At 43.5% G+C, this 11,607-nt stretch overlaps 1 protein-coding gene across 7 annotated transcripts in view; it reads left to right on the plus strand.

Annotated features, from left to right (window-relative positions):
- LOC102384396 (butyrophilin subfamily 1 member A1-like) overlaps positions 1-11,607 on the plus strand; it is a 34,872-nt gene that overhangs the window by 8,357 nt on the left and 14,908 nt on the right. For 4 of the 7 annotated variants that reach the window (XM_025194011.1, XM_025194012.1, XM_025194010.1 and 1 more), the window contains 9 exons: positions 259-606; positions 1,905-2,186; positions 2,325-2,432; positions 5,612-5,632; positions 6,086-6,106; positions 7,201-7,221; positions 8,131-8,151; positions 9,949-9,981; positions 11,156-11,547. In XM_025194011.1, coding sequence (XP_025049796.1) covers positions 259-606; positions 1,905-2,186; positions 2,325-2,432; positions 5,612-5,632; positions 6,086-6,106; positions 7,201-7,221; positions 8,131-8,151; positions 9,949-9,981; positions 11,156-11,547 — 1,247 coding nt within the window. The remainder of the gene's footprint in view (positions 1-258; positions 607-1,904; positions 2,187-2,324; positions 2,433-5,611; positions 5,633-6,085; positions 6,107-7,200; positions 7,222-8,130; positions 8,152-9,948; positions 9,982-11,155; positions 11,548-11,607) is intronic. The other 3 variants (XM_025194017.1, XM_025194015.1, XM_025194016.1) reach the window with 2 other exon arrangements.

The following is an 11,607-nucleotide window of genomic DNA, read 5'->3' on the forward strand; positions in this document are numbered from 1 at the left end:
CTAGGTTCTGGAGCCGTACCAAAACAGCAGCTGTGACAGCCCCAGGGATTAACTCGGCTGCTGACAGGCACAGGGTCATTTGGCCTGTGAGAAGTCCCACAGTCCACATCCAGCCTGCAGGGCCCAATGAGTTTGACACCCCTAAAATAAAGGACACAATACTCTGCTTGTTAGAAAGATTGATCAGGCTGATATTTTATTTTCCTGTTATTTCCGTCTCCTGTGTGTATTTTTGTTTTGTTCCGGGGAATTGTAAAGTTGAGTTTAGAGTCCTGGGACCTGAGCGCCCTGTCACTGCTACCGTTGGAAAAGAGACGGTGCTGCTGTGTCACCTGTCCCCCATGGTGAGCGCTCAGAACATGGAGGTGCGATGGTTTCGATCCGAGTTCTCTAACTACGTACATCTGTATCGTGCTGGGCAAGACCAGTATTGGAAGCAGATGCCAGAGTATCAGGAAAGGACAGAGCTGTTGAAAGATGGCCTCCCCGGTGGAAATGTTGCCTTGAGAATTCTCAACGTCACACTCTCTGATAAAGGGCAGTATCACCGTTTCCTCCAAAATGGGAGCTTTTATGAAGAAGCCATATTGGAATTGAAGGTGACAGGTAGGAACCAAGCTCCAGTATACTTTTTTGGGAGAGCTAAAGAAAGATTAATCTTGAGCTGGTGATAGAGAGGGTCTGTGTCAGAATTTGAGCTCCTAGTGTGTATATAAAGGACTATGAAATATTCGTGGCAAGTGATGTTCTTAAGGGGGTTGTATCACACGAAGCCCTTGCTCAAAAGATCTAAAACTTGGACAACTAACAATATCCTGGATTTCCATGATGCATAGCAATTTTCAAGATATATAATAAAGCAGTAACCTAATTCTGATTTAAATAAAAGTTGGGGTAGAAGTGCATTTTATAGATTATCTGAATGAGAGATGCCTAACCTTTCATGAGCAACAGCTCACTGACTGCCAGACTTCAGGCTTAAGTACAGTGGGATTACTGCCCTACAGGATTTTCCCAATTATCCCTGTTAGCACCAGTCTGTCTGTTTCTGGAGTGAGATTAAAGGATGCAAATAAAGACAGGTGTGTGTAAACCAATGTACATTTATAAAAGCCCATATGTGTTCTGGTGATAATGAGAAAATTGCCCTTTTCTCTTTAACCTCTCTTTATCCTGGTTTTTTTAAATCCTTTATCCTTTTTTCTGTATCAACTTCTGTTAAAATGTGTAATTAAAAAGATTATGTAATACAGCAAAATGGGGATACAGGAGTTTTAAAATGAATCATATCATACATACCTAATCTAGTCTCCTGTCTTTGTCAGTGACTGGCACCAAGTGTTATAATGGATGGCTAAAGAAACCCCACAGAAACATCTGTGGGATACTTTGTCTTGCATGAAGTATTCTTTCTAGCTCCTGATGATGCAGAACTCTTTCAGTGCTGGAAAACTAAATACAATCTTAGCTCCAGATAAGCGGTAAATTGAAAAATAGTGGGGGAAATATCTTTTCTCATCCCAGTAATTATAGCTTAGTGTTCAGTCATAACCAAATAAGCATGCAACACGCCTAAATTTCAGCTTGTGAGAAATCCCATCTCCGTTCAATATGTTCCTTAAACCCATTTCATTTGGAAACTTAAGCACATGCTGAAAGTGCTGAGCTAAATTTAGGCACTGAGTCAGGATCAAGAATAAAGAGAACTGCATACTGTGTTTCATTTTTGGTTCAGGCTTTTCTAATAAGATTTTCAGCACTGCTTAGAATTGCACAACTCTGTCCCATGAAATTAATGGCTGACTTTCTGTTAGGTTGACATAGATGGCTTTTGAAAATATCACCCTTACTCTTTAGAAAAATACTTACTGCTGTATACTTGTGTTTATCTTATCTTTCTTCAGTCTCGGGCTCCAATCCCCTCATCTCTGTGGAGGATTACCAGGATGGAGGAATCCGGGTGGTGTGCCAGTCGGCTGGGTGGTACCCAAAGCCGGAGGTGCTGTGGAGGGATTTCAGAGGACAGCACTTTCCTCTGCTAACTGAGACGTATTCCCAAAACAAAAATGGCCTGTTTCAAGTAGAAACATCTATTATTATCCAGCAAAATATAAAGCAGAACTTATCCTGCTGCATCAAAAACACCCTTCTCCATCAGGAAAAGGAATCAATAATTCGTATATCAGGTCAGTTCCCATCAAAATCTGAAATCATCAGTACCAGCCAAACCAGAAGATAATATGTATGCTTAATTACATAAATCATATGTAGTATTTTTTTCAATTGTTCCAAATTAATAGAAGCTCTTGAATTCTGTGTTTCAGATTCATTTTTCCCAAAGATTTCTCCAGAGACCCTAGCTCTGATTGGTGTATTGATGGTCTGTTTGGTTTTCCTCATAGGCTTTACTGTCTTTATCCTCAGAGAAAATGGTAAGAAATTCAGTGCCGTTAAAAAAAGATTATTAAAAAAAGATTTTCTCTTACATCAAATACTAGAAGAAAAGAAAAGAAAAAAGGAAAGATGTTTGACTAGGAAGTGCATCGTATGTTGCAGTATTCCAAATGGAGATGTATGGTACCAGATGAGAAGAAAGCTAGAGCTAATATTAGGTGATTGAAGTTGGGCACTTACCTGGGTTTTTTTTGTTTTTGTTTTGTTTTGTTTTTGCATGGGAGAAACCACAAAGATTCTTATTTGAAAATTTAGCAAGAAGATGACTGAGCCTGATATGAAGATGGGAGAGACCATGGTCATCACAGGGTGTTTGAGGCCTTGAAATAACTCTAACTTGGACAGATATGTAGGGAAGAATATAAGAGAATTGCTCGGGCATGCAGGGATGAAGTCAGGAAGGCCAAAGTGCAATTGGAGTTGCAGCTAGCAAGGGATGTGAAGGTAACAAGAAGGGTTTCTACAAGTATGTCGGCAGCAAGAGGAAGATCAGGAAAAGTGTAGGTCCCTTACTGAAAGGGAGAGGCAGCCTAGTGACAGAGGATGCAAAAAAGCGGAAGTGCTCATTGCCTTTTTCACCTCAGTCTTCACAGGCAAGGTCAGCTCCCAGACTACTGCACTGGGCAGCACAGTCTGGGGAGGAGATGAGCAGCCCTCAGTGGTGAAAGAGCAGGTTAGGGACTACTTAGAAAAGCTGGATGTGTAAAAGTCCCTGGGGCTGGATGGGATGCACCCGAGGGTGCTGAGGGAATTTGCTGATGTGATTGCGGGACCATTGGCCATCATCTTTGAAAACTCATAGTGATTAGGAGAGGTCCTGCATGATTAGAAAAGGGCAAACATATTATCCATATTTAAGGAGGGGAAAAGGAGGATCCAGGGAACTACAGACCAGTCAGCCTCACCTCAGTGCTTGGAAAAATCATGGAACAGATCCACAAGGAATCCAGTTCTATGCACTTGGAGGGGAAAAAGGCAATTGGGAACAGTCAGCATGGATTTGCCAGAGGCAAGTTATGCCTGGCCAACCTGATTTCCTTCTATGATGAGGTGACTGGCTCTGTGGATGTGGGGAGACCAGTGGCTGTGGTGTAACTCGATTTTAGCAAGGCTTTTGATAGACTCCCACAACATTCCTGCAGGCAAGCTAAGGAAGTACAGGCTGAATGAATGGACTGTAAGGTGAATCGAAAACTGGCTGGAGCATTGGGCTCAGAGAGTAGTAATCAATGGCTCCATGTCAAATAGAGTCCGCCGGGGGTCGGTCCTGGGGCTGGTTTTGTTCGATGTCTTCATCAACAACCTGGAAGATGGCATTGAGTGCACCCTCAGCAAGTTTACAGATGACGCCAAGCTGGATGGAGTAGTAGATACGCTGGAGGGTAGGGGTAGGATTCAGAGTGACTTAGACAAATTGGAGGATTGGGCAAAAGAAATCCCATAAGGTTCAACAAGGACAAATGAAAAGTCCTGCACTTAGGACAAAACTATCGCATGCACTAGTACAGCCTGGGGGCTGACTGGCTGGGCAGCAATTCAGGAGAAAAGGGCCGGGGGTTACAATGGACAATAAAATGAATATGTCCAGCAGTGTGCCCTTGTTGCAAAAAAGGCTAACAGCATCTTGGGCTGCATTGGTAAGCGTGTTGCCAGCAGGTCAAGGGAAGTGATTATTCTCCTCTATTCCTCTATTCAGCGCTGGTGAGGCCACATCTGGAGTATTATGTTCAGTTTGCCCCCTCCCCGAAAGGATGTGGGCAAATTGGAGAGTGTCTAGCAGAGAGCAACAAAAATGGTGAGGGGGCTGTGGGACATGACTTATGAGGAAAGACTGAGGGAACTCAGCTTATTTAGTCTAGAGATGAGGATATGGAGAGTGGACTTAATAGCAGGCTTCAAGTACCTGAGGGGGCGGGTTCAAAGGAGACTGGAGCTGGACTATTTTCAGTGGTAGCAAAAGACAGAACAAGGAGCAATGGTCTCATGTTGCAGCAAGGGAAATTTGGGTTAGATATTAGGAAGAATTTTCTTGTTAGGAGGGTAATCTAACACTGGAACAGGCTCCCCAGAGACGTGGTGGAAGCTCCATCCTTGGAGGTTTTTAAGCCCCGGCTAGACAAAGCTTTGGCTGGGATGATCTAATTGGGGATGGTCCTGCTTTGAACAGGGGGTTGGACTAGATGACCTCCTGAAGGCCCTTGCAACCATAAGTTTCTATGATTCTGTGCAAGTTACATCAAACTACTTGTTCTACTGGCAAAAGGATGGTAGCTGACAGGTACATAAGGACTGACTTGGGTATGCACAGAAGTAACATGACATGTGAAAAGACTTAACAGTATAATAAAACTGGAGTGGACGGTGTATGCACAGTACTATCATCTTGAATGCAGCAGGGATAACTGGCACAGATAGTCTGCAGTCCAGCAGTGTTCAACACTGCTTTTTGTCCCTATGAGACAGTTGTCCGTTGTCTTCTTTACTTCTCTGCTTTGGAGTCATGGGCTCCAAATGTGCCCTGAATTTTTATTACTTATGCCTGAAGGCATACAGATGCTCTTTTGTTCTGGATAGTCATCCTGCAGATTTAGCTTTCTGAGACCTATGTCCTGTATTTCACCCATCCACTCATGACTATTGCATCACAATGCCAACTTTTATGAAGAGCTCTACTAATTAGAGGCAAGCAGAAGTCCTTAACCCCCTTGCCATCTGGGCCAAGGATCATATTCAGCCAGGCCTGTTGAAATGCCACAAAAAACAGCCTGTGTATGAACAGTTCACAGTAGAGAGATGGCAGCTTTTCACAACTTTGACTGGCAGAAGTGGCATCCACAATAATAGGCCCTACAGCATTGTAACATCGGCAAGTGATGAAATAAATATGCATGTCCCCAGTAAAAATAATAATAATAATAATAATAACCATCATTACAACTTTAAAGTCTTGAGAACAAGTTCATTTTGAGTTGTGAAAGCCAGATCCATATTTTGTAAAGTTAAATTTGTTTTATCTTTTACCTTGGTTAAAGACTGTCCCCTACCTGCACGGTGCATTTTACCCGTCAGCAATACAGATGTTATGTTGTTTGTTTCTTACCTATAGTGAAGGAAGATCTTAGTAATAATCAATATTTATTTCTGTATTCTTTTTAAGGGAAGCATGCTAAAGAACTTGGTAAGTCTCTTTTACCCCTGTACAAAATATTTGTGTGTGGTATTATCCTGATAAGGGGAAAGTGTTACTTGATGCATTTATTTGGGGAGTGAGGCGGGCAGCAGATTCTAAAGTTTTAATTGTAAAACAAATGTGACAGGCAAGAAAATTTACATGAATAATTGCTTTTAAAGACTATTAAGCAACAATAAACTGTGATTAGAACCAGCATTAATTTCAGACGTAAGTATATAGAGTAATAGAAGAAATATGAAAAGGTAAATATTGTCAGTTTTGTAATAAGGAGCTGACACCCATCAGAGCCTCATGAATTGTATCACCACTGTCCTGGTTCCATGTAGTTTAAACAACTCTTTGTGCTACAGGTGAATTTTATCCTCAAAGGCTCAGGTTCTTTGACTCCTGGAAGCTGGCTACTATAGTAGTTTATATTTATTTCTGTTGATTTTTTAGGGAAATATGATGCAGTAACTAGTAAGTATTATTCTTATGCCTTTGAAAATGTTTATATTTGGAGAAAATTATATCCATATGAGAGGGATTTTTGTTTTGGTCTTGTTGCTTTGTTTTGTTTAATTTCATTTTTGTGCTTTCCTTTATAAAGATGAGAGAGGGTTTTTAGACTTTGAATCTCTTTGACTTTCTAGTGAAGCCCTCTAATCATTATATGACAGGCCAGGTATTACCTTGCCTTATTTTTGACACTTTTGAAAGCTTTGTAGTCTACGTGTGCCCATTTACATGTCCACATTTTCCAGGGTGGCCTATAGAGAATTTGTTTGAACCAAAATTTGTTAACTTGGCTTAGCCAACCCAAGTAAATAATGCACATTTTTTCTTGAAGTGAGACATACTCTTTGGGGTGTCCCCTGTGGTTCGGTGGTAGAATCCTTGCCTACGCCACAGGAGACTGGGGTTTGATTCCCAGACACCTATACAACTACAACCATGGAAGCACCAAACATCTGGACTCAGTCTGGTTTTTGGATTCTGTCTCAGTGGCCTAAAGCAGGGATGAAAGGTCTGGGCAGCCTCTACTCCTCCAAAAACTTCCTGCTCAGGCATATGCATCAGCGGTCTGGATGGCCCTCATGCGTGCGCCATGATACAGGAAGATCGATGGTCGCCCTTTATACCCTTTATTGTGAATACCCTTTTTAGCTATACCCTTTATAGTGAAACCTAGGTACACTAACCTGTGGTCAACAATATATTATTGGGTTATTCATTTTATTTTGATTTAAATCGTTAGCTTTTTAAGTGTTGGGAAGGGGAAAGGTTATTTGGGGGAGGGAAGAGGTGCGGTTCTTTCTTTCTTTGCTTTTTTTAATCATATGGGAGAAAACTGAGGCTTGCCAATTTTACCCCAGGAGGTAAACTCTGAAAGCGATATAAGCAATAACACCAGCAACAGAACACTTCAGTAATGGTATTGGGGTAAAGTAACACAAAGGAAAAGGGGAAAGTAATATAATTTCCTTCCTTGTAGGAAAGGAGTTTCTTATGCGTCTGTCCAAGGAAAACAAATCCCCATATAATAATTATATTATTTTTTATTCAATTTTTAGGGGAACGTGATGCAGAAATCAGTAAGTCTCGTTTCCTTCTTTCAACAAATAAACCATTAGTAGAAAGATGGAACCATGTTTTGCCTTTATTTTGGAGAAGGAAGGGTTTTTGATGTTTCTTTTTTGTACTTGAGCTTTAAGAGAAGCAGTGTGAGCTTTGTTCAATTTCATACCAAAGTACTATGTGAATTTTTGAGAAACTAAAATGTAGCAATTATATAGATTTATAATGTCCGTATTCATTTTTGTAAATTAACATAGGTCTGTTGGAATCAATGGATGTGCACTGATTTACACTCATTGAGCATATGATTACCTTAGCACTGAAACAGTTATTGTAACACATGCCGTCTCAAAAAAAGGAAAGGAGTTGAAAGTTATACTTTTCTTCCGCATGGTATATGAAACCCACCAACAACCCTTTTCATGACAGTCCCACCAGCAGTTGGTGCCTCCCAGGGTGCATTGTACGCCTCGTTAGCACAGTTAATAAAATGAAGCCATGCAGTTGTGTCAGTAGCTGCATGGAGCTACCAGAAGCCATGTAGGTGATCATGCATTCTGGCAGCTTCCTTGTGGCAGCTGCAGTTCTCCCTGCAGAAGCCTTACATTACAGATGAGAGTTTAGTCCTGCCTTTGGGAGGAGGACTAGGCATCCTGGAGCTGGAATAGATGTCTGCAGATCTCTAGGTGCCTCCAGAGTGAGGTGGAGGCCGAGGAAGATTTCTCAGGTTTGCAATTTTGTACGTAGACTTCTAATTCCTTCCTGTCACACTTTCAGGTCCCTAAATCCTGATACATATCTGGTCCACAGGCACATTTGGAAATCGTGTCTTGGAAAAATTATATATATACAATTAAAAGTGCTTATGTATCTGTGGAAAAAAAGGCTCCTTTGTTAATGTTTTATTCCTTTTTGTTTATTTTCAGAAATGCAAGCAGCCGAACTTAGTAAGTCGTCTTTTCCCTCTTCCTGCCTGTAAAACCTTTGACAAAGTTGTACTCTTGTAAAAAGAGCTTCATCCATTTTGTGTTTTGTTTTTCTGCCTTTTTACTAATTAAATTAGTGTGGTCTCTAAGGCTAAATAGGAAATATTTGGCAGGAAAACGAAGCTTGAAAAATGTTTTAAACAGTGTTTTTACATTGTGATGAAAACTTGGTTTTACTATTGACTAGCTAATGTAATAGACCATTGTAATATATTTAGCTTTTTTGTGATAAGGATATGAAGAGCTATAAAACATATGATTCTGTCTCTTAAACATGGCAGTAGGGAACACTCAAATGCTGTTTTCTGAGGGAGAAGGGGAGAGAGTGTAAACCCTACTACAGGTGAATCTGGCTTGAAGAAGATTGTTATAATTGGTAGGAACTAGAGGTGCACTGGTACATTGGTCCGATAACAGATCGGCACTGGTATAAGGAACATTATCTATATCGGAAATCATCCTTCAGTGGCCGATAATTGGGCTGATGATTGGTCTGTGCATGCGCACAGCCTCAGCGCAGCACATATTAGTGAGCAGCATGGCAGGCAGCATGGAGAGCTGCCAGCTGGTAAGTCTGGTGTGGTGGAAGAGGACGGGGTGGGGGAGCCAGATCAAAGTCCCCGTGGTGAGGAAGAGAGTGCGGCAGGAGCTGGGGCTAGGGAAAGCGCTACCCATTCGGGGTGGGGTGGTGAGGGATGGAGCAGGGCTCATCCGGGGGTGGGGGGTGGCTCCTGCTGCCACCTGCCGCTCGTCCACTGGCTCCCATCACTGCTTCTGCCACTTGTCTGGGAGGGCATGTCAGGGTGGGCGGGTGCCCCTGGATCTGTGCAGGACAGGGCAGGTTGGGGCTGGGGCTGCATGGGGCTGTTCCTGGTAGAGCCTGGGCTGGGCTGGCCAGGGGCTGGTGCTGCTGGGGGGGGAGCTACAGTGAATTTTGCGATGGCTGCTACCCCACACCCAGCTCCACTGGGAACAGCCCTGCACAGCCTTGGCCCCAGCCCACCCCATCCTGTACAGGGCCCCCCTTACGCAGAAGCAGGGGCGGGAGCGGGCGGACAAGCCAGTGGACGAGCAGTGAACAGTGGCAAGAGCCATTTACTCCTCTCCCGTGCTCACTGGATGAGCCCTGCTCCATCCCCTGCCTGCCCCACCCCTACTGGGAAGCACTTGCCCGTCTCAGGGACACTCTTCCCTGACGATTCTTCATCTGTGGCTATCATTGGTCTCTCTTTGGTCATCATACTGTCCACATAGCTTCTCACATGCATACATGCTAATTTGGTCTTTCTGGGCCTCCTTCTATTTTGGTCTGTTCCCCCAAAACTGGGATTCAGGCCCCCCTGCTGTCAGGCCTTGTTAGCTGATGCCACCATATCTTGTTATGGAGCAGTATGGTACATGCCCCCAGTTTCTCAAACTATGTGTCCTTGATTGTTTGACAGCCTGTCTGTTTCAAAGACTGTGCGTGCGTGCGTGCGTGAGACACCCAGGTTTTTTAGAAATAGGTTAACCTCTGCTGCCCATCCAGAACCTTTCTAATACATATACCTTTTTACCCAGTTCCCAAAGAACAAACCTTTAAATACCACTTTCAAGCTCTCAATGGAGACCTTAATAGTTAGATCCTAACAGCTGATGCCTGTTTTGACACAACTACTTTCCTCCTCCTCTTTAAAGTGTTAAAAAGGGATGCTTATCACATCCTCAGGCCTGTGAAAGGAATGCTGTGATTGAAATGTTTCTCATCTTTGGTTGTAGGGTGGAGAAGATTTGCAGTGCCTATTGAAGAAGGTAATCAAAGATTATGGCTTATTAGTGCTCACATCCCACCTCCCATGTGAAATCCTCCCTCCTTGGGTGGATGATCAGGCTGTGATTCACTAGCTCAGTGGAAACCTCATCTGCAAAACTCAGCAGCTTCCTGCATTTAAAAGATATCAAAAGGACAGCATCAGGCATTTTCTGTGGCCGTGTCCCATCAGAACACAATGCACCCAGGTGTTACTACTTCTGCTCTTCCTGTCCTTTCTCTGCCTTCATTAACCCTGCCTGTACAGCATTTCCTGAGAGCACTTCCCATTGCTTCCAAAGAGCCATGGGGAATATGAACCTCCTCCCATCACTACCATGCCAAGACTTGTCCTGTCTCAGCATATTTACCATTCACTGCTGCTGCTTACATTTCCACCTAGCTTTGCTCCCCCACTTTCTGGTTGAAATGGGGTCATGATGTGTAGATGAGGAGCAGACTGAATTTAGTGAGAAATTTTTAGGGTTATAGGCACTGAAAATTGAACATGGGGGATATGAAACACAAGGAATGTTAAAAAAATTGCTACCACATTGTGGGTACCAGGGGTTAGATCCCACTGCCTGGACAAATGTCCTAAACACTGGATTTAAAAAATGCTATGACTCTACTACTTTTCCTTCTCTTCCTCTTACATCCAAAATTGGTAGTCTTGGGTTATCTGGAACTTGCACTGAGGGACCTTCCATCCTGTACTGAAATAAGATCAAAACCAAATATACAGCGGATTCATTGAGTGAACATCCTCGGAAGGATAAAATTAGTTCCACAGCAGGATCTAAAAACCAGTGCAAGCAGCATGAAATGCTATAGGGGCTGCTGAAGTTAGGCCAGGTAAGTGCTACGTACCTGCCTGAAGAAGGTTTGGATTTGGGCTGAGGGTCACAAGTCGCCTTGCCGAAGAGAAGAGGGTGCAGAAAGAGAAGAGGTCTGAGGCCAATCCTCCATCTCTGTATCCGTGTCTCTCTCCCTGCCCTGTCTCTCCCAGGGAAGGGAATCATCTCTGCACTTTGAGATGTCAGAGATGCATGCATTCTGGAGGAAGGAGATTCTCTGGTTCATTCTTCTGCTGGCAGTTTCTGTTACTGACTTGGTCAAATCCTCTCTCAGTGCTGGGCTCTCCCTTTGATCTTGGTTCTCTCTTTCTCTCTTCAGTGAGTCTGACACTGGACGCAGACACAGCACATCCCCAGCTCATCCTATCTGAGGATTGCAAATACGTGAGGCGAGGAGATACACAGCAGGATTTACCTGACAATCCTGGGAGATATGACACTTATCACTGTGTGCTGGGCTGTGAGGGCTTCTCTTCTGGGAGACATTGCTGGGGGGTAAAGGCAGCTGATGCGGGAGTCTGGGCTATGGGGGTTGCGAGAGACTCTATGAAGAGGAAGGGATGGATCAGTCCCACACCTGAGGAGGGGATCTGGGCTATTTTTCAATGTGGGGGTGAGTACTGGGCTCTCACATCCCCTGATCACACACCCCTGGCCCTGAGCCAGCCCCCAGAGCTGATCCGGGTCTCTCTGGACTATGAGTTGGGCCAGGTGGCATTTTTTGATGTTGGCAATCAAGTCCCGATCTTCACTTTCCAGACTGCGTTTTTT

Source organism: Alligator sinensis, unplaced genomic scaffold (assembly GCF_000455745.1).
Source record: "Alligator sinensis unplaced genomic scaffold, ASM45574v1 scaffold1045_1, whole genome shotgun sequence".
In the NCBI taxonomy this organism is placed as follows: domain Eukaryota; kingdom Metazoa; phylum Chordata; order Crocodylia; family Alligatoridae; genus Alligator; species Alligator sinensis.